General features: G+C 33.8%; 2 protein-coding genes across 2 annotated transcripts; one reads left to right on the top strand and one right to left on the bottom strand.

Annotated features, from left to right (window-relative positions):
* Window positions 1–303: 303 nt before the first annotated feature.
* LOC112720987 (uncharacterized) lies at window positions 304–16816 on the bottom strand. Its single transcript, XM_025772079.3, is given in 14 exon segments — window positions 304–595; window positions 1044–1140; window positions 2454–2889; window positions 3616–3960; window positions 6039–6197; window positions 7218–7421; window positions 7553–7756; window positions 9194–9406; window positions 9519–12908; window positions 12989–13140; window positions 13410–13566; window positions 13569–13904; window positions 14648–15377; window positions 15487–16816. Coding segments are annotated over 14 exon segments (7752 nt in total). The 5' UTR covers window positions 16614–16816; the 3' UTR covers window positions 304–393.
* Window positions 16817–19598: 2782 nt separating this feature from the next.
* LOC112720986 (uncharacterized) lies at window positions 19599–20558 on the top strand. Its single transcript, XM_025772078.1, has 3 exons — window positions 19599–19967; window positions 20101–20326; window positions 20419–20558. The coding sequence occupies exons 1-3, from the start codon at window positions 19599–19601 to the stop codon at window positions 20556–20558; spliced, it is 735 nt and encodes a 244-aa protein (XP_025627863.1).
* The last annotated feature ends 3659 nt before the right edge of the window (window positions 20559–24217 follow it).

Raw genomic sequence — 24217 nt, 5'->3', positions numbered from 1 at the left:
TAAAAATCTTTTTTTAATAGTTAAATCGTACTATCGATTCTTTGTAATTTTTTCTATAAATAAAGTAGCTATTATATCAATTTATACAGAGGGATCAAGTACATTAGTACAATACATATATGAGCTGAGAAAATTGTAATTCTTAATTTAAAAGAATTAAATAAAATAAAATAAGTTACAAAAATGATACACTCAGTCACTCATGCTTCTCACGTTGCTATACATATCTTGATTACAGGTAACTGAAGTGAGCGCCATCATATATACACTTTCTCCATGCTTTTTTCCTCGGATGAGAAACATCTTCAAAAATGATGTATATATATAACATTATTCTTTCAAACCTAACACAAACACTACATTGCCACACAAGATAAAATTCTTGGTTAGCACTCAATTTTCTAGTAAACTTTTTTCCCATTGGAATAAGCCAGATCTCTCTATATCTAATGGAGAGAAACTCGCCAACTCTAATTTCTTTTCGCCAAGAACATTTGAGACAACCACTAACAAAGTCAGACAAGAATGATATTCATCCATCTTCTGGGAATCAGTTAACTCCGGTGAACAATCCTTCCATGGATGGTAAAAGGACCTAAACAATGAATATAGGTCAAACTTGCTTCATTTTTTGAGGCACAAAAATTGCAACAATGCATTTAGAAGTACAGGTCGTCCAAATTCTTCTACTGTAAGACCAAAATATTATGACTATAGCTCTTCATGTAATCAAATATTGGCAAATTATACTTCGATCTAATGATGATATACAGACTTCGATCCAATGATGGATTTTATTGATAATAGTTCCAAGCTTATACTAGTAACACCAAAGAAATTAACTTTACACCAGACTTAAATCAAAATTAAAAACCTACTTATCTTTTTTTATTTTTATTTTCTTTTTGGAGAAAAAACTGGACTCCAAGAACTATAAGCCACAAGAAATTCCATTTTCCTCGCATAACAATATGGCTACATAATATACTAAGATGAAACGGGTTAGAAAATAAACATAAAAAGAGGAGCAAGAAAAGAATTACCATCTCCAAGCTGGATTAGCTTCAGGAGGGCACCGCACCCTTGAACAGTGTGATGATATCAAAGTGCTGTATTCTTTCAATAAATCACCTCTGCCAACTACAGAATGAAAGGGAAAAAAAGAAGCATTGTAAATATATAACCAAAGACATGAGCGTCTATATCCAAATCCAAATGGTCAACTACAATTTTGATGCATCACACTTGCATCCAAGATGCCAAGTAGTCTCAATGCACATCTATTATCTTTAACTAATAAGTGCCATGTGGTGTTCTATAATTGCAATTCAGGGAAAAAAAATTCTTCCTGCCCAAAATTTTTTCTTCTGATCTCCCATCCATGCTGCAGTATGCAATTCTTTTCAGGGATGCTCTATGCGCTATATTACTCTTCAGGTCTCCCCCCTCAGGCTTTCTTCTTAGCCATATTCGCTTATCATAATATTTATTTATGCACTTAAATAATTCTTTTTCCTGGTTAGTACCTATCTCTCTGTTTCGTTCTTTTGTTTAGATCATTGTTTTTTTCAAAATAATTGGTTATCTGTCACTTGTATTTTACAATATGATGTTGGCTTCTAATAATACTAATACATTATTTATTTTATTCTATTATTCAGGTGCACTTTATTATTTACACAATATTGGTCAATATGATTAAGTATTTTGATTATTTATTACAACTTTGGGGTTTAATGGATCTAAACGTAGGAGGTTCAATAAAATAAAAAACAGCATACTTTTTATTTTATTTTTTTACACTAATTAGTTTGTTAACAACAATAGATAAGCAGTTTGTTATATCACTAGAAGATATAGTTTTAGAAGTGTATAATGTTTTTGCTTCTATAGATTTCATATTAGATGCCTACTCATAATTAATTATAATTATAATTATGCAAGTGTAATAATTATAGTCCTGGATTTCTATTCAAGCTTCTAATTAGAAATTTTAAGAATGAATTAGCCTTATGTAAATATTTATTTGTTAAAGATTATAACAATAAAATGATATTTACTTTGTTTAAAACATAATAAAACAATAAAATTCAAATAAACCCTTAATGTAAAGGAGTACAAGATACTAGTAAAGATCCAAGGCACAATTAACGACTACATGCCCGAAAACTTACTTTTTTACCCAATGCATTCTTTCAGTCGATCATTGTTTTAACCAAAAAAATTAAGGCTAGGAATTATTTCAAGGGGATATTTTGGGGAGGGTGTCACTCAAGTTTCAAATGAGATATGCAAAAGCCATTCAACTCAACAGTGTTATGCTTATTAGAAGGTAACGGTAAAGCGGGGGCAAGTAAATGTAGTGCAACATTATAATATAAATTAGGGAAAACACAACTATCAGCCCTGAGATGGCACTTGATAAAGCATATTAAGTCAGTAAAATGGAATACCTGCAAAGTTGGAAGCACCAAAGGTTAGAAGACAGAGAGCGGAGACAGTTGATGGTAGCACCTCAGGGTCTATGTCATGAAGAAGTTGCAGACAGAAAATCACAGAAGCCAGTAACTTCCCACAGCCAATTCCAATATCATGTCTTTGTCCATTGGCATTTCCAGCTTGTACCAGTAAAGAATGAAGGGAATTTAAATCATGTGTTTCAACAAATGCCGAATCCATATCATTGGGTTTCTGATAGAGTTTCGCAATGATTACTGATGCTGTTAACCAACGTAATAATTTTGACAGTAACGAACGCTCGTGAGACTCTTCCCTGTAATTATTTGTGTGAAAGATGTGAGACTTATTCGCTCTCATCCTTCGTGAGGAATCAGACTGTAAAGCAGTTGTAATTGCCCAAATAAGAAAGCTTTCAAGCCTTTCCTGTTTCTGCATAGACACAAGTCCAGTTATTCATATGTAAGTCACAACATTAAGATGCAAGGATCAAGTTTTTAGGGTGTAAAATGTTCCACAAAACCCCTATTAGATTCAAAGGTAGTAGATTATTAAACCATGCTAATAAAAACTTCATACTAATATGAAATAATATTTAATATTTTTTTTATATATATGTTTAAAATGTATGAGGGTTACCAGTCACCCTTACTCCTTACATCAATAACTTCTATTGTGTGTGGATCCATGATACATCAAAATGATGCCAAATGTGATTAGTGTCTTTCTCGCTTTATAACTATACCCACTTTAGCTCCTAACTCAAGAATATCTATTTGATTACACTTTTAAGGTTCAACCTTTTATCAACGGTCTTAGTAGGATAGGACCCAGCAACTTGCCAAAATCTCGAGCAAATTGGTCAAAATATGCAAAAGTCACCCTTTTCCTTTTTGAAAAAAAATGCTCTTAATTTGGATGGGATGTAAGGTGAGTAAAAGTAGAGATTTCCCGATACCATATTCTAAAGCGAGTAGAATCATGACGCAAGACAAATCTCAAAACAAAAACAATAAGAAATGCCAATGAAAGTTTCAAAAGTCCTAAATTGATTGTTTGTATATTTTTTAATGAACAATATAGAAAGAATATTTAAGTAGAGTAATTAGTAACCATATTCAAGAGTCTTTAAATAAAAGAGTTCAAAAGAGAAAGTACCATAAGGAAGATTGAGATAGGAGGTGCATTCATAAGTATGGCTTCCAAAGCAGCCTCCTGATTAATACCTTTTGTTGCTTCAGTACTACCAGCCTGATATATCTGATATAAGCCCTCAATTGATAGTGTAAAATGTGGCTGATATATTTTCCTTTTCTGAGATAATTTAAACATTGATGCTATCATTTTTAGAAAAGGATTTATAAATCCTAAAGTTTCATTAGCAAATGTAACATCCTGTAGTAAGGAATTCAATAGAATAGACGAAAGCTCCATAAGCTGCTCAAGGCCATAACTTTGCAGCCACTTGGAGATGCTTCCCAATGAAATGACATCATTGACAGCCTGAAAATAAAAAATAGAAATAATTAGTACAACAGAAGTTGAAATTTAATCTTTTAGAAGCACACTTGTTTGTTTTTCTCAAGTAACTCTGTCAATATATTTAATTTCTAATCCACAATTTAGGGCCTACCTTTTGTGGTGTATATATACATATTTATACATCTATACATATGGTAATGCCTTTGGTGATAGTAGTGGATGGGCCATACAACAATATATGGATGGTTAGGAAATGTCGCAGAATCACTAAAACAAAGTCTAATGGCTCAAATTTGTTCATCTATCTCTCACAATTATCCACTGCTCTCACTATTGCAAATTGATCTAGTATGCTGATATAATAAGTCTGGAGTATCATGATTAATTTTAGGTTATAATCCCACAAATGGAAGAATTACGAATGAAACGCTTCAGCAAATCTATTATAATATATTAAAGGAGAGCCCAAAATAGTGTTATAGTGAATGAATGACACATAAGGTTTTAAATTTCATATGAAATTGCCACGTCATCCATTGCAACAACATAGAAAAAGCATCTATCTTAGAACTACGTTTATACTACTATAGAGAATAGCATCTATATAATCAATCTAGCATTAATCTCATAATTTCACACACTAAATTATCTAATTCTAAAAAGAAATGATATGAAAAATATTAATTCATATCAATGGTCTAAATTTTAATATTCGATATCATATTTGAAGAATAAATTTCATTTTATAAAAATCTATTTATTTATTCATCTATCTATCTATCAATTTATTTATAATATATAAATATAATGACACAATAAACTCTTGATATATTAAATGACTCCTAATATTGCAACATAAACATTTTAGTGAAATTGTCATTTTATAGTTTTTCTATCGCTGTATCACATCACTTTTTATCCTTCTTATGTAGTGTTTAGTCTTACCTTTTAATCTCTTTTTACTCTTTATTTTTATGTAGGTTGCTCTATGCCTTCAGTAGTAATGTTATTTCTCTTTAATAAATACACATTGGTTAATAAAACCTAATTCATTCTGTCTTTTTATTCTCATTTCTATTCATGTTTACTATAAAAATCAACATTCACTTCACATATCTTTTTTTATCACCTCTCACATAATCTTATGTCTCTCACTCTTTCTCCTTATCTTTGCTAATATTTTGCACAATTATTTAAAAAATTTAGTTGATGACCACAGTTCTTTATTTTAGTTTGTTAAACAATTTGTACACTGTATGTTGGGTAATGAACTCCTAAAATACTATAATGTATGATGTTCTTACAATGTTTTTAAGTTTTCTTTTTCTATTTTTGATCTAATTGTGTTTATCAATTATATATTGTTTTTGTCACTTATATATCCTTTTTTTTCACAATTTATATCTTTTGATATTATTTAGTTGTAATAATAATGTTAAAAATGCATGTCATGATTCATCAAAAGATAGATGTTATTTTTAATTATTAAAATATATTCATATTTGCATTACATTCATTCATGTGCTATAGTATTTAAGTTTGCTAAATATATATATTAAGTGATGAATTCTTTCAAATAATAAAATGTATAATATTTTTACAATTTTATTTAAATTTAATATTAATTTTTAAATTTTTTTTATTAAATAATTTTTTATATATAAAAATTAATTCATTTTAGGGGTTTGAATCTAGTACAGAGATAAAGTTGATTATTGTTTTGGTGTTGGCCTCCTTGTTTTCAGGAGAAACATAGGTTACGGGTTATCAAAGAATCAAACTGCCACCCATATGCATTTTGACAACATGCTCAATTAACTAAGTAGATGAAAAATAATGCAGTCTTGCTACTTGCTAGTCATAAATTTAGCATACCTAATATATTCAAAAGATAAAACACAAAAATATTAACTGACAGAATTTGTTATACAAAGATGCATACAAAAAGAAGGGGGAAGGATAAAGGAGGAACAGGTAAGGAGAATATATTAAAGACAGATCAGAAAATAAATGATGCATAATAGGACTCAGGAAGGAGGACCTTTGTGCATACAAAAGGAACTTTAAACTGAATGAGAAACTGAGAATCAAGCACTTACCTTCAATATTACCGACACATGCTTCAAGAATACTCTCTTTTCTTCTCCGTTGAGCCTCTCCCTATTAACAGAGATAATAGATGAAAACCATGAAAGTAGAGAACATTGTTTCACTAGATGTCGAGCAATCTTATGAAATCTAACAGACTTCTTTATAACCTGCAGAGTGGATAAGAACCTACATTATATTGATATATAAGATGCCCAGAGAATTAAGATTATAGGTTGCATAATATATCATAAACAAGAATTATTATCCAAAAAGCAAATATATACAATAATAAAGATCACAACATCTAAAAACATTTACATTCATAAGTAGAAAAGAAGTTCAAATAACTTTCTTCACTATTCTTTCAGTTATGCTAGCACATGTCAGTCACAAATCAGCTTCATTTTAGAACACAATAACCACAAGAATGCCAGTTAGTCCAGGCCACTGTCAGAAACTAACCCTTGGTATTATAAATCACATTGGTTTACATTAAAACTTTATGATTTTACAAATTTATCAGTTAAGTACAGTTATCAATAAAAAAAAGCAGTGGCTTTTGGCTTTGGGTGGATAATTAAGTAAAATCCAAATATTGATGTTCTCATCTACAGTGTGTTTTTAATCAGCGATTTTGGCTTGCAAGGAGGAGGGTGGCCATGGTGGTGACAACCAAATGAGCATGAAAAATAAGTGCCAACCTTTGGAAAAATGGGTTCTGATGGCAAAAGTTGGAAGCTTTTGTGATCAAAGAGAAAAGAGTGGGCAACGAAAGAAAGATAGGTGGTGAAGTGAATGGAAGATAAGAGTGCAAAGAGGAGAGACATTGATGAAGGTCATGGCAAAACACAGTAACAGGTGGCCACCAGAATTACATAGGAAAGGAATGTTAAAGCTGTAATATAGAAAGAAGACCAGTGGAATAGTGTTGGCACATAACTAGAGTGGGCTAACAATTCTTAGACTTTGTTGGAAATATGGAGGTAGTATTGCAAGTTGAGCAATTTAATTTATGATTCAATTCAATTAGCATCGGAACTAACAAAATTGCCATTCTGATTCATGATTCAATTCACATGCAATTTGAAAACCAATTACAACCAAGTTAAAGGCGATACTACTCCAACACTACAGTTAAAGCAATATGATAAAGGAAACACAAACAACTTTTGAGAATGCATGATTACCTCAATGATTAGGTCCTTTGACTCAACATCCATAAGAGGAGAGACATAAAAGCTCATTAGACTCTCAAGGATAGAGTGCTTGATATATATGATGGCATCATCATCTGAGTTCAGGCCAGCATAAAGTAGCCTAAGCATCCAACACCTTTCAGCTTTGAAATTTATAGATGTACTCCAAAAAAAGTTATCAAACAAAGGTATAACCTACAAAATTGAAACAAATGGAACAGAAAACAAAATCACCCTTCATTATGAAGCCAAAGTTTTAGTATAAAAACAGAAAAAATTTCAATGCCAGAAAATAATACGAAGGGTATTATAAGGTCAATTTATACCCTCATGTTCAGTTTAGAAGAGTGTATCAACATTGTACTTATAGCAGCATATTGATCGTGTGAAGAATCTAACAATACGCAGGATGCCTCAGCAGCGAAAAGCGCAATAAACGAAGGGATTCTTTGCCATGGCTCTTCTATGCTATTCTGAATAGAATTTAATAGAAGCCGAAGTCCCATGACATCCTTCCTCTTTTGGCACTTCTGTAATGTAAACTATTGTTAATCAACCGCAACATTTAAATCAAGAACATATGCATGTCAATGCGTTTGTGTAGGTTTGTATGGATGTGTTTTCTCTCTATATATATCTAGCTATCTGGAAAAGAAAAATTAATATTTAAAATAAATAAATATAAAGAAAGCCAGAGAAGCCAATTCATAAAAACCAGTAACAGAATATACAAGGAAACATTAGAAACTGCAGAACTTCAAAGGTCATCTCTTCGTCCAATTGCCAATAAAATTGTATCCTTCACTCAGTAGATTCTTTACCTCTCTCATTATTCCCTTCTCAACTTATAACCCCCAGCTACTATCAATTTTTCCTTTTTTCCCCACCACCTTTTGCCATGTGGGGAAGCCTTTTACAGTCAGAATCCCCTCGTTGGCCATCATTCATATTTCACCTTAGCCTATCTAGGTGTACCTACACTTGAAGAGGGAAAGAAACAAAGTAAACCCCCAAATCAGTCCCCAATAATATCCCCAATGGACATGTTAGTCCTTCGCAAGAAACAACTAGTGCTATAGTTCATGACAACCACAAAATTGGACACCATAGTCATGGATAAATTGCAATGATATAGAAGTCTGATGTGTAGGTAAAATGGCGATTAGGACTTCCCTAGCCTCCATCTTGGGTGGACATAGTTCGCACATCTAAAATAAAAAGTAAATAATAAAAAACTCCAAACATTAGTTTGAAAGGTTGGGATAGGTATGATAACAAAAAAACAGGACATTTCAAAAGTATTTTCAAAGCTATCCAGATTTTTATGTTTAGAGCATGCCCTATGGGATTGGATTAGATAAGGTCAGTGAGCCAGGTCAGGGAACATATGTATCCAATTATATTTTGGGTAAGAATATTATTATGTGGGATTAACTTGAGATTTTTCTCCCCCAAAAAGAAGAGGACCCATAATGCCCTCAAGATAAGGGAAGGTACAATAACAGAAAAAAGACATCCCAAACTAACTCCCACCAGGGTACCATAATTCCATCAATAGAAGAACAATGGCCTGGTATCCTGATGAAGTTGAGTCCTAGTAATTCAGCCTATAGAATTGTTCACTAACTCACATCATAATGAATACATAAATACACTAATGCACCAAAGAAATGCCAAAAGGCAATGCAATTAATATTTGAAATTCTTGTAGACAATATACTCAGAGCATAACCACTCAGGGAAAATAATGAGTAAACACAATCATTTCTTTACAAAGCCAAATTAGATTAGTCAGCAAGAACAACGCTTTTCACATGCAAGTATAAAACTATAAATATTCAAAGAAAAAGAATCAAGCAAACATAAAATAAATAACCAGTTTAGTCTTAAAACAGAGTTAAATCTGATAATGCCAATGAAATTTTATATTATGCTAAGGAAACAACATTGATAATCCCATTACCAACCTCTAATGCACTCTTAAATTTATCAAGAGTACCATAAGCCAATTTTCTTATCCCAAGGTCTGATGATGACATGCCAACAAATGCAATTGCAAGCAACCCTGACCCAGCAAACTCCACAGGCTCTATACGTGACTGTGACAGGCTATGAATTGAGAAACGCAAGATAAATCGTGGATCATAACGTAGTCCGACTTCAACAAGAGGAGATTGTATCTGTACAGGATTTGATGTAGTTAGTGAAAAACATGATAGAAAGATTATAACATGTTAAAACCACTGACAATACAAACTGCACCAGTGAAGTAACTTGAGAACATGTCCTAACCTGTTTACCAAAAGTATCTGGTTCAATATTGTTTCCTGCTGGTAGCATATCGGCAATACTTCTATTGTAGGGAAAACTGAGAACTGTTGAAATGCATATGTCAGGATCAATTGGAATGTTCTCTCTATTTTGGCTTCCAGAGCATACTTCAATTGGTTCTGAATCAAACTTGATATTAGAAGATGCACACTGTTCAAGAGAATGGCCCATGTTGGGGTCCAAAGAAGCAAGTCCCCATAGGCACTCCACATCAGATAAGTTCAAAGACTGTGATCCAGTCATAGACTCAATTTCATGAATCAGATTATATATCTCCAAATCAATCTGATTGAGTGTTGCACCATAACAATGACATAGTAGTGCATGCAATTCTTTTATATTTATACCAATATCATTTCCAGAATCTATATCAGTTTGATGACCCCTCATCCATAAGAGTACCCGAAGCAATCTAACAATTTCCAATGGTCCTGTAGAAAGATCAGTCAATTTCTCAGTGAGCTTCTCATCATTTTCACGATGGTCATGAGAAGGGATGACAAGACATTTCAGAATGCTGGATACTGGCTTGAATAAGGAACCTGCTGGTTTGCACACTGAATAAAGAGTGGAGGCAAACTGAGAGTGGGCAAGTAACAACTGAAGATATGTATCACATGATAGGCTGCCCCCATTAAGCTGAGTTAATATAAGACGGAGGGTCTTCATTGTTGTAAAATCACCAAATCTATATAGAAAAGCATGTCTGATTAATTGCTCTAGGAAAGCAATGGACTGCAACTGGATAAGACCATCATGCATCTTTACTGTTAACTCAAGAATATTTTCTAACACAAAGACCTCCAAGTGATTATATAGCAACAAAATGTTTGTGCTTTTTCCAGCTCCAGCCTGATTAGGAGGCAAAGATGTTTTCTTAACAATTGACTGCCAAATATCCACCAACAAGTTTATATATCTTATCCTGGATGTATCCAATTTGCTTTGCATTTCAGCAGGAGCCACTTTGAAATCCTCACCTGCTTCTTCAGGAAACAATAATAGTTTGCAAAATGATATCCTTGCAACAACACGATTAATGAAGTTGAGAGACTGGTTCAATGAATAATTATTAATAACTTGACTATCACAGTCCATCAGTTCATCACGTGCAGCAGAATGTTGGCAAATGGATTTGAACAGCTTTAGACGCTTCTTCAATTTCATTGAATCTCCATTAAGAGCAAAGTGGTACTGCAACATATGGATTGATTTTCCAAGAAGACTATGATCCATATGACACAGTAGTTGTTGCACAGATGCTGGAAAGAATTCTCCATATTCTTCCTCAAATATGTCTTTTGAAATAAATTTGTTCCACTCACTAAGACCTTTCAAAAGAATCTTGGAGTAAAAGTATGGTAAATGTTTAAGATCTTTGTGATTGCACCTCCCAAATCTCTTAGAGCTTTGGCTCAAATAAGACAAAGCAGCAGGAAGAAGCAGCAAAAACTGATCCTCTGAAAGAGTAAGATCAGAGGCTTGTCCCTCGAATCCAATATTATCATGATATAAACCCTTATTCACCAAAGCCAAAAATAAATGCCCAAAGATTGACGAGTGAACAGAGCTCATTTCAGTGAGGATATACAGGAATTTTGCTCTCTGTGCATTTGTTTTCTGAACACATTGAAAAAGCATTCTCACAGGAGTAACCATTACGATTTTGCACATGACCAACAGCAAAGGATGAAATGTTTCTTGTTGCATGTGTTTCTGCATATACAAAGCATTCACAGCTTCAACTAAGCATTTATCCGCACAATCTGTTTCATAATTTAGAGAAAATTCAACTACCCTGCTGTAGATCTGCTCGAAAACATCAGCTCTGATATTCTTTTCAGATATCTCCCAAAAGTTATCATAGGGTGCTCGGTTCCTGATTGGCTGTTGAAAATAAATGGACAAAGTATTAAAAGCACCGGCAACCAAGGAACATCCAATAGACAAACAGGATTTCTTAGTTGGCAAATCATCCACCTCGACTCTTTTGAATATCCAGTCTACTAATTCAAGGAGCTTAAAAGGAGATAAAAACCGAATGCAAAAATGCAATGCATATGATGTTGGAAGGAGAGGTATCATATCTTTAGCAGAAATACACAGCTCAAATCTGTCTCTAACAATTACAAATAGCTTGTGTTGAAGACCTTTAAAGGCTTCCACAATATTATTGGTAACTTCTTGGGATTCTGATGCACAAAGTTGGGAACTACATAAGGACCACATGTAGTCTAGAGCCATTCTCAATATATTTAAAATTGGATTCCTAAATTTGTGAAACTCCTCTCCGGATAATCCGTTGAGCACCTCAAAGCCATTCCCTACAGTGACATTTGTAAAGTTGTGACTACTTCCCAATGGAGAGGATAATGACATCAAAAGAGAAGGATGACAAAAGATTATTTTAATCACTTCTTGATTGTTATAGCTTGAAGAACAAAAAGCAGAGTTTGTAGAGCAGTCCAAAGAACCTTCTGGAACCAACAATTGTGCTAGTATCTTCCTTACAAGAATGACACATAGATTCAAATGCCATTCAGTTTCAGCTAACGGATTAACTTTATAACACAACTGAATCTGGTGAGTCCAGAAGAGCACAAGTCTCAGAGAGTGAAGAAGGGAGGAATCACTCATGGACCTAGATAATTTATGCAGAAGCAGGTCTTTCACTTTAGATACCTTTGATATATCAGGGCCTTCCATACACATCACTGCAGGAAATATCACATGGAAAGGTGCCTGTTTTAGAAAGATACTGAATGCAGTTACATCAGCTTCAGAAGAATCCAAAAGTTGGTTGCATGTTAGGGAGTCAGGATGAAAAGTAAGATCAAAAGTATCAACAGGAGGAGCATTTTGACTATTAGTATCAAGATCTGATATGGCCATGTCCAAGCCAACAGCAAACTTTACAGGCCACAGCTTGGAAGCATGGAGAATAACACTAGGATCAAGAAGAAATACTGATGACAAAAGTGAGAAAGGAACTCCAAGTAAGTCATGTGAAATGAGTGCATGTGATCGCAGATTCATCAATTTATCATCAATTCCTCCCCAAATAAAGGAGGATAGGAGAGCCATGGATGTTTCAGCCATCTCATTGCTAGCAGTGCTACTTAATAATACTTTTAAATCACCAAGTGCACTTCCTAAGGAGCCATCAGGAGGCACAGATTCCTCATTCTTAGAGAAATGTGAGCAATTTTGTTGGCATGATATGCTCTCCAGAAAATCCAACAAATTCTTCATTGGCTTCCACTTGGGAAATGCTCCGTCATATTCATAATTGTCATCAAGTCTCTGCATTAAGTCTGCAGTAACTAAAGCAGATAACAATTCAGCATCGACCTATCAAAAACACATATCTAAAATTAGATGCACACAAGCAAGTAGACTACAGCAAAGATGTCCAGTTATGCACCAAGTACCTGTGTTTGCAAGAGAGACTTGACTGTATTGCAAGTGTATGATAATACCAATGATTTTTTAGGCAGCGAATAGGTTCCTGATTTAGATCTGATCACCCTCAGACATTTCTCCAGCACACATACAGTCAAAGGGCTAAAATCAGGTGATAACTCTGCAATGAAATCCATTAAATCAGCACTGCAAAGTCTAGCAACACGAGATAATAAAGTCTCCAAGAAATTCCAAAACAGAGAATACAATAAGCACAAAAAAAATGATTATATGTGTTATATTTCCCAGACATATGGAAAGATACTAATCATACAAATTCATCATGCTAGTTCAAAAATGGATATGGTAAGTAACTCTAGAGTTATACCACGTACACATAAGATTAAGCACAAGCATAGAAATATATGATGAGATAATAAAACCAATTACCTTTTCCACCTTTCAAACCATCGACATAGTTCTTAAGAATACTCCAATATTTGAATAAATTATTCCCAATTGTAGAAACAGCATCACACAAGAATGATATGACAGTTGAGCACAAACTCTGCAATACTTCTACCTCCAGGATATTGATGGGGATCTCGTTTTGTGATAACCTGGTAAATATAAAAACCATGCTTCTATTTCATGAGGGTTCCTGTCAAAAGCACCAGTACTAAACATAGCTGCCATAGCCAGCCTATATGCCTGATCCCTTGCACCATTGACTGGTGAAAACATTAACAACTTAAGTAACGGCTGGAGATATTTGTACAACATGGGAGGAGTTCTTATTGGAATATCATTTTCCGGACACCATTCAATATATTCCGCTAGCAAAGACAACAATGAGACCTGCAGATTACTTGTTAACTCCAATGGGTTTTTGAGAAGATCCTTGAAAGACTCAAAAGATTTATCCAGAGTGAAAGGCAAAGTTCGCTGCATATGAAAATCAGACAGCAAATACATAAGATAAACTTCATACATATTCACCAAAAAAAAATGTAATATTCAATAGGGTGGTTCTAAATACAAGATCTTTTAGCTGGTGGGTCCTACAATATTATGAACTATTAAGAGTATCCATTGACAATAAAATAAAACGTGCATACAAAGCCATAAGGAATATGTTTCTAACATTAGATTATTTCTTATATAAAGTATATCACACTAGAGTTATTATCTTTCACCAGGAAGGTTTAGCAAGATGGTGATCCACTAGTTATGAAGACATTCTTTGGTGCATTTCACACAACAGCTGAGATTTTTTCATTCCAGTAAACCTGTTCTTTAAATGACACTATCTGACAGATTGGGCATAATCCACTTCTTGATTATTTACCATTTCCAGTGTTAAACTTCACGAATTCTAGTAGATAGAAAGGTAGGTCCACAAAAGCAACTACCTCATAACTCATGAGTGGTTAATTATTCAGCAGAGCAGTTTCTAGTGGCAACCGAACACCACATAATTAGCAAACCAATTTTAGAAAATAAAAATGCTTAAAAAAATATCAAAAGGAGCTTAGTTAGTTGAACCATAACGATGAAACAATTTGAAATATTGGTGATTGCAAAAGACATTTTCTATTAATATATTTACATTTTACAAAAATACATAACAACAGTGTCTCCCAAAGGAATGAATGAAAAAGATTTTTCAAAAGAACTACTATACATACGCGATAGTATTTGAGAGCATCAAGCAGTTTAGACTTTAAGTATGATTCTGCATCCCTCAATGTGCTGACACCCATGGAACAGAGATCCACACTCCAAATTTCCCCCATAATATTCATGAGATCCTCTTCATCGTCCAACATATCAGGTTTTACATCATTGTCAACTGCTCCACTGTCGCTGGCCAAATCAATATCTGGACCTGTACTAATCCCACCAACAACTATATCTATGTCATTCTCTGATGTATCCATTTTTAACTTCTTTCTGCTGTTGCTGACATGTTCAAGATCACATGCAGTTCTCTTCAAACTTGACTCTTGTGCTTCTGAACAGGAATCTAAAGGGTAAATCAGAGATATTAAAACTTGAGGATCAGGAAGAAATGCCTGAACATAATTCTGAATCTCCTGCTTGGTAGACCCCATATTTTGTGATAATTTATATCTAAAACTCGAATTGCGGCTCATACCACCAAAGAGAGAATCTAGAAATTTCATTAACTCCAGGATAAGCCTTAGAGCGCCATGTTTCACATGAGGTTTAGTACTAAGCAATCCCTTATTAAAAATTGACCTGCTGAATGGACGAGGAAACAAACACTTCACGGTACTGTGTAAATCCATTTTGTCAAATGATTGCAGATCCTTTGATTGACAATCAACCAGTTCCTTGGAAAGGCCATTCCCCACTGATGAAACCAAATCAGCTGCCAGAGATATTGCATATATCCTGCGAAATACAGCAGTCACTATCAGAAAACAGAGTAACAAAACATAAATACTTATGCATATATAGATACAATTTTAAGAACATAGAAGTCCAAATAAATAATTCTGACCATGAAGGTGATGTATCATCTTCAATGTTGTATGGAAACTCTTTCAAATATGACAAGCCAAAAGAAAATCTGGCATTAGAAATCGCCAAAAGCAAATCTCTGTGGTATTGAATCTCAGTCCCCCTCAGCTTTCTCATGAACCCCATGATCCTCTTCGGATTACCCTTCAACGGATTCGGACGCCTTTCCAAGTCCGGCATCAACCCATTAATCGGATTAGTACAAACCATAACAAGAACCTCATACGCCAACTTAGCAGAATCACCACCACCATCCCTTCCACAAACACCAACCAGCTGATCCAGCGTCACACTCCCAAACAACACACTCCTCAGACTCGGTGGCACCAACGACTCCTTCACAAGAACCCTGTCCCGCAGGGTCGTCAAAACAAACATAACTGTCTCATCATCGTCGTTTCCCAATCCACGAAGCACGCCATAATACATCTCCCTCTGCTGCAGAATCCATCTGAGTAGGCCAGGCTTCCCAACCTCCAAAAAAGACATAGCGAACCCAACAAACGACTTTCTCAATAATAACCACCTCCCCCCAATCTTGGCACTCCTCTCGTCATTGTTCCTCCTCTTAGGCTCCGCAATTCGCTTGAATTCCGGGTGCTTAAAATCGAAATTCTTGGCAACCTCAGAGGCCAAACTATGTCCCCGCCGAACCACCGAAACCATGAGCATAAGTGCAGCCTTCTGGCGCTTCACTTCCTTACTACTCAACTCCTTATAAACATCACCTATATACTCAGCAAAAATCAACCTCGCGAACTTGTCGAGTTCTTTGCTAACACTCACACTTTCCACGTCAGCATGATTGTATTTTCCGATAGGGTGGTTAAGGATGGTGGAAATTAAGTCCAATACATAGTGCATTCCCTGTTTTCCTTGCCTTAGCTTCCATGCTCCCAATAACTCAGAACACTTCGGTGAACCGCGAAGGTACTCGCGCAGCAACGATCCTCCGTCTTCGGATTTAAGGATCTTGATGAACTCTTTTGTGGCGTCGGAGCATAGCTTTATCTCCAGCGAGGTGATCCTGTGGAGCAGTTCTTTGAGCTTCGCGTCGTGTGTGACCTTTGCGTGCAGGTTTAGGCCAGCACCTTCGCGATCCGCCATGGCTGCAATGTGGGGAATGACGAAGGAATTTGAATTGTTTGGGTGGACGAATTTGAACCTGCAAGATAACTTGAGAAGTGAACTAGGGCTTTACTAGGGTTTCAGAGGAACGGAACCCCAATGGAGGAAGAAACGACGCGGGCATGGGTTGGAACTTATTTGAATACTAAAATGTTTGGTAACAAAAAAAAATTAGCCAAAAATAGTCATATTTTGTCTTATTTAGTATTTATTAATTGTTATGACAATTAATAAATACTAGATAAGACAAATTCTGGCTGTATTTTTTGTCTACTTAATATTATCCATTTGAATATTATTTATTTGAGAAAAAGACAAATAGAGGTTAGCGAATATTTAAATCCTTGAGGCTTTGTTTGATTGATGTATATAATAAGACATAGACACAAAGACACATATATTAAAGATATAGACATAAAATATTTTTGTCTATATATTGTGCTTGTTTAGACGCCATTATTTTGATAAAAAAATATCTTTTTTCAATGAAAAAAGATCTTTTTTTATTTTTTAACGTGTTTGGCAAATTTCTAGTAGTAAAAGTAAAAGTACTAGAAAAATCAAAAAAAGATCTTTTTTGAGAAGTTGTAATTTACATCTTTTTTTAAAAGATCTTTTTCTCTTAAAAAAAGATGTTTTTCATCTAATAAATAAACAAAAAAGTACTTTTATATCGTTATACCCAAACATAATTGATAGATAAAAATATATTTTTGCATGAGATACCCAAACATAAAATTACTTTTACTTTTCCATAAAATCTTTTAAAAAAACATAACTCAAAAAAAAGATCTTTTTTTAGAAGCTCACCCAAACAAGCTCATTATCTTTAACAAAAATAAAGAATAAGACACACATATTTAAAAAAAATTGAATTACTTTTTATTCAACCACAAATTTTATCAATATCACTGTACATCTATTATCCTAAACACTGTATGTCATCATTATTGAATTTTTATTTCTTCTAATAATTTTTATTTCTTCCAATATCATCTTAAATTATCATTTAAATATTAAATATATAATTTTCTTAAAAAAAATAGAAAACTAAAGCTCAGAATTTATCAAAAATTAATCAAAATTTAATTAAACAAAAAAATTAAATGTACAATTTTTTTTTTTTGAAAAAAATAGAAGGATAAATTTTGAGTTGTAGAATCTAAAAGAAGAAGAAGAAAATGAAAGGTTTAAAGAGATAAGGGGACAAATTTTAAAATTTGAATAAAGGTAAAAGAGTAAAAAATTAGTGTCCACAAGTTGTATCTCAATGTCTCACCAAATTGGAGATACACAAATTTAGTAGCTCTATGTCCATCCGTGTCCTCTTGTGTCCTTCGAAAATCTGTCTCACCAAACCAAATAGCAGACATGTGTCATCGTATCCATATCTCAATGAGACATAGACATCAACCAAACACTACCTGAGAATTTAAAAATACATTTAAGTTTCTGACCTCTTCAAAATCTGGACATATCGATCCATGAGTTTAATTTGTTCAATTTTAAAAACTCTCTCACGTGTACATCCGTATCAACCAGGTTAGTACAACGGGAGTCACGTTTGATTTTTTTGTTGAGTCTGACATACCCAAGGCTCCGTTTGGTTAGTGTGTGTGTCTGGGCAAGACATAGACACGGTGAAACGTGTCTTGTATTTAGTTAGTGAGACACAAAAATTGGAAAGACACACATACCCATAAACATACACAATATACATATTTTCAGTGTCTCAGTAAAATGGTGAGACACAGAACAAAAGTCATGGACACAGATCTGAAATTTTTTTTTTGGACCATTTTATCTTCATCAATTTTTTGAAATTCCAAATATCTCCTTCTCTGTTTACAAATCCTAATCAGTTCTCAGCTTTTGTCTTCTGTTTTCTGAAGCTTCGTGTGTTCTTCATTGTGTGTATGCGTTGATTGATTTTGTGAAGCTTTTTATTATTCTATGATAATTTCCTTCTCCTTTTCACAAACCCTGACTAGTTCTAATCTCTTCTCCTATGTTTTCTCACTTTCTGCAGTTTTATGTCTTCTTCACTTGTGTGTGTTGTTTGATGTTTTAAAGCTTTTTATTGTTCTATTATAATCTTTCTCCTTCATCTGTGCTAGAAAGCTCAACTCAAGATTTGAAATAATTGTAATCTTCTTGTTTGTTTGTATATTGTATTTGTATGTTGCTGTATTGGATATCCAATTTTCTTTTTTAGCACATATGTGTTGGGTAATCTTCTGTTTTGGGTATATATTTTTAATGGGGTTCGGTTAGAGTATTATGTTTAGAGTTTAGTTGGAGTATTATGTATCTTGTTTTCTCTGATTTAGTCAATAAAATAGATTATAAGTAATGGTAACAAATAGAAAGATAATGTGATAGTATTATGTTTCAATTTGAATCAGGTTGATGTTTCAAAATTATAGTTTTGAGTCTATGTGAGAGCTTCTTATACTTGTCCCCAATTGTAAACTTGTTATGATAATGGAGCTTTGTGTATCTTCACTTGATGAGTTATATTTAATTAGATTCCAATAATTTATTTGCTGTTTTGTTCATGGAATCTGAGCCAGCCAGTTGATTGCTTAGTTTTGAAATTTATTAGTATATTTTTACCTTGAATTTTATTTCCAATTTATAGTGCAAGAAAAATTAGCAACTGAAATAAATTAAGAGTTCTCCATTTATGTATCAAAAACTGTTAGCTTGCTAATATGAGTATGTGATTATGTAATGAGTATTTTCTCTATTTGTAGTTTAATTGAAATGATAAAGAAAAGTTTATTTTTGATTGTTGTCATGCTGGATATTAGAATTTATTTTATTTTTATGCGTTTATTTTTTATTGTTTCGTAGAAAGTGATAATAGATCGTTCTGAACAAATTAAGCTATGTGTTGGATATTACTGGATCATGAGAATGCAATTTGACACGATAATGTTATTTTTTTTAGTTACTTTATATATGTATATTAGGAATAGAAGGTGGGGTCATTCTTCAATTGGGCGAAGAGTGAACACATTGCCATTAAGGCGAGATGCATTAGATAACATCATTGGGATGGGTGGAGATAGAAATTGCATATGGGAGTTAAGAATGAGTTTGAATGCATTTGCTAATTTGTGTGAATTGCTACAAGTTCAAGGTGGGTTAGATGAAGATGGTCATGTTGGCATAGGCGAGCAAGTAGCAACTTTCTTGATCATATTAGCTCATCATACCAAAAATCGCAGCGTACAAGTTAGATTTTATAGGTATGGTGAAATTGTTAGTAGGTATTTTCATAAGGTGTTAGGTTCGGTTTTGCGTGTCCAAAGTGTGTTATTTGCAAAGGTAGACCCTGTACCAAAGGATTGTATAGATCCCAGGTGAAAATGGTTTAAGGTAAGGTGTTGCATAAAGTTTAAATTTTTATTGGTCAAGTTTACTTGTATGTAATAACTATTTTGTTTTGTCCATTTGATAGGGTTGTCTAGGAGTATTAGATGGCACTTATGTAGATGTCACAGTCCCCAAGAGTGATAAATCTAGGTATCAGACAAGGAAATCTAGAATATCCACCAATGTCTTAGGAGTTTGCAATCGGAACATGAATTTCATCTATGTCCTTAGCGGTTGGGAAGGATCGGCATCTGATTCAAGGGTACTTAGAGATGCAATTACTCGACGTAATGGCTTGAAAATACTTGTTGGTATGTTTAAATTAATCTCTTGATAAGTGCATTAGCTATCTATTGAAGAATTACAATATACTCCTTATAATTTTTCCATCCTTCCATTTTAGGGACTTATTATTTAGTGGACACTAGCTATACCAATGGTAGAGGATTTTTATCTCCTTATAGAAATGTCCGGTATCATGTGAATGAGTGGGCTCAAGGTCACCGTGCACCACAAAATCGCATTCGTCGGTTAGGAATGTGATTGAGCGGTGCTTTGGGCTGCTTAAGAAGAGATAGGCAACTCTACGAAGCCCCTCATTCTATCCAATTAGAATTCAAAGCCACATTATTATTGCGTGTTGTTTGTTACAAAATTTTATTCATATGAACATGGATGTTGATCCCGAAGAAGATGCAACTCTTTTACCGAAGCATATACCCATAGGAGATGACATTGTTGTTGATGAAGTCGACGTAACTGATGTTGTGGAAAGTAGCCATGAGTGGACTCAATGGCGTGAGGACTTAGCAACTGAAATGTGAGGGAGAGGAGAACATGACACGTAGAGTTTCAAAATTTTCCTAGTTTTATTATATCTGCAATTGTCGTGGACTATAAATTGTTGTACTTGAAATTATTTGAGTTTTTTTTTAAGGCATAATGTATTTGCATACTAGGTTTAATTAGTTGTGTTCTAATTAAAGATACAGTTGGTTGTATTATTGTAGGATTTGATTGTTTCTAATTTTATTAAAATTGTTGAATTATGTTGATATTCTACTAGTAATTATTTAAATTCTGTTGCAATTGTTAATTTATTGTAGTGTTACTCTATTACAAATGTGCTAGTCAGTATTGCTCTGCTAAAATTCTGCTAGTCACTTGATATTTATTGTGTTGTTACTGTTATTGTAAGTCTGTTGTAATGTTGATAAAGATTCTGTTGTAACTGATTTATAATTCTGATAGTAATTCCATTGGTGTGGTGCTTTTTTTTCGTTATTGTGCAACTAAATTATCCAGCATCAATGGCTTCCATACCACGTCAGTGGACTAAACAGGAAACTAAATAATTTGTGGTCTTCATGGAGGAATTGGTTGTTGAAGGCAAGAGGGCGGATGCCGGTCAATTTAAACCCGACGCGTTTCAAAAGCTAGCAGATAAGATGAATGAGAAGTTTCCTGGATGTGGCCTCATTGTGAAGCGCATCAAAAATAAACACAAGCGACTAAAAGAAAAGTATATGTATGTGGCTGAGATGTTGGGTTGTAGCGGCTTTGGATGGAATTCGGAAAAAATGTGTGTTGAAGTAGATAGCAAGCAAGTATTGGAAGCTTGGGGAAAGGTATGATTTTCGTTTTTAATCAATCCTCTTGCAAGATTTTCAAACTTACAAATGTGAATTTCACTTTTGCTATATTTATTAATGTCGACTTTGTTTTATGGTATAGGGTCGCAACGTCACACTCTACACTCCCGGCAAGTCATTTCCCTTGTTTGAACGTCTTGGCAATATTTTTGGTAAGGATAGAGCTACCGGTGTTGAAGCATGCAGTGGCAAAGATGCTGAAGAAGATGTTACTCCGGGATCTACATTTGCTGCGGCCACAGCTGGTGGCTTGGGATTAGGTGGCGAGGATATTGACATGGAGGATTTAGCTGCTGTTGAGAGTGAATTACCCAACACCTTTTCGACTTCTTTTGCTTCATCAAGTGAGAGAAATCAAGGACGTCAATCTGCAACTAAAAAAACCAATGATGTTGCAATCCTATCAAACTTGGCTGAAACTTTTAAGTTTGCAGTAGAAGATCAAGGAAAGCATGTGAAAGTACTAGCAAATGCAATGAGTGGGTAAATGACTAAGTGAATCTGGGCAGAACATTGAAGAGTCTTGGCTTTGACACAATGGAGATAGTGCAAGTTGCAAAGAAATTTGTGTAGAATCCGGAATTGAAGGCAACCTTTTGGAGTTTGGACGAGGAAAAGGCAGCATTCGTGCAAGATATAATGGAAAACTTTTAGCTATTATTGGTGTTGTTGGTTTAATTAGTTGTTAGCTTATTAAGGTCTATTGCTAAATACTGTGGGTACTTTGCTATAATTGACAATGGTTTAAGTAATTGTTATATTATTAAAGTGCAATAGCTATATTTGCACCTAATTTATGCATGAACTGACTTTTATTTGTAATCTGTAACTCTATGTGTTGATTTTTTTGTTTATGCACCTAAGTTATGCCTCAGGTGTTTATTAATTATATTATGCAAATTTACACTCTATATTGTGCAATTATGCAGTATTGCAATCAAATGCTGTAATTCTGTGTGTCGATTTTTGAATGTATTATGTAATTTTGTCCTTAAATTTATTTACTTCTGCATATTTAAAATTAAATTCTGCATTCTCTTTGTTAATTTTCTGCACTTAGGTACAGTTGAATTTTAATTGTGCAGTGTACTTTTGCACAACAAAGTTGTACACTTCTCGGAAATTCGAATCAAATTTTAGTTTCTAAAATAATGCACTTCTTGTGTTGATTTCATACATGATGTTTACAGCTTGAGTTCCAAATTCTGCACTTACATATTTATGCAAAGCAAACAAAATATACTCCAAATACTCATTGCTGAAAGCAAACAGCAAGCCAAATTAAATTTCAAAGAAACCACTTTCCATTCAATTTTTAATTCATACAATTTTCAATCATACAATTGTGTTGAATCATAAAACTATACCAATGAAACTCTTATGCTATTGTTTGTCATATTCATTGGTACAAATACAATGCCAAATAATTGAAAAAAATACAACTTTCAAAAGTAATATTTGGTCCAAAGTTGCAGTTGTTTTAAGCCGTTGAACATTTGATCCATGACCAAGTTCTGTTTGTGCATAGCAACCAATTATTTGCATCTTATAAGCCAAAGGCAACCATTTCTGTTGTTGTTCATAACTGGCTGATCCTTTCATAGCAGGCACAAACATTTCCTGCAAAAAGAATTTCAATAACAAAACTTTTGTGGAAGCACAACATGCTTTGATCTTACAACACACTGTATTCCCAATAAATTTAGTAACATAAGATGAGAAGGCCGTAATGGCACCTTATCAAACTCCCAAATGAAGCCTTTTAAAGGTTCTTCTATCTTCTCAAATGGGATTGAAGTAGCAGAATTAATGAAGGATCGAATTTTCGGAGGCTACAACAAGTCAAAGTAAAAAAGAAAAGTTATTATATCTTCATTGGTTAAATGATGTGTGCATATCTCTCATATTAGAGAAGTGAAACAGTGTATCAACATAACTTCTGCAGAACTCATACACAAATTTAAAGATGACGAAGTACAATGAGCAATAAATTAAGAACGTACTTACATATGAAGGACTATAAGTTGGTTACATCTGGAGCAATAAACACATTTAAGATTTGAAATAAGAGACAGCTTAAGCTAAATGCATTACCAGGAAAAAGCATATAGCTCAAACACCAAACCTATTCTCAAAGTATTAGCATGAATTTACTGGTAAATGGATTGATTATAAATATGGATTTCATCAACATTTCCAACAATAATAAATAATAAAATGCATCAACAATATCAAGCCTAATATCAATATATAATGCATCTTTGAAGGTGTCACCTACACACTTCAATTTACTCAGCATTATAAGCTAAATACTTAAATATATTTTGATCAACATTAAAATATGGATATTTGTAAGCGCAATACATTAAGAATTGCAATACTGAGTATTGATGCAAATCAGGCCAACAAATGTAGTTAATTGCTCTTCGCCATATGAAAATAAGAAAAACAACAACACAAACAAGTGGACAGATGTTGAAGCCATCAATTGTTTGAACACAGTATACAACAAGCAAAGCAAACCCTAAATTGCAAAATCCTAACTCTTAA

The sequence above is a fragment of the Arachis hypogaea genome, chromosome 11 (assembly GCF_003086295.3).
Source record: "Arachis hypogaea cultivar Tifrunner chromosome 11, arahy.Tifrunner.gnm2.J5K5, whole genome shotgun sequence".
Taxonomy (NCBI): domain Eukaryota; kingdom Viridiplantae; phylum Streptophyta; class Magnoliopsida; order Fabales; family Fabaceae; genus Arachis; species Arachis hypogaea.
This window is presented reverse-complemented; position numbering and strand designations above follow the sequence as displayed.

What these genes read in the sequence shown, in the direction of transcription:
- LOC112720986 (XM_025772078.1), top strand. Translation starts at nt 19,599, where the DNA reads ATGTATATTAGGAATAGAAGGTGGGGTCATTCTTCAATTGGGCGAAGA. An exon ending in AAAGTGTGTTATTTGCAAAG is followed by an intron (nt 19,968 to 20,100) that starts GTAGACCCTGTA and finishes TCCATTTGATAG; the next exon opens with GGTTGTCTAGGAGTATTAGA. An exon ending in TGGCTTGAAAATACTTGTTG is followed by an intron (nt 20,327 to 20,418) that starts GTATGTTTAAAT and finishes CTTCCATTTTAG; the next exon opens with GGACTTATTATTTAGTGGAC.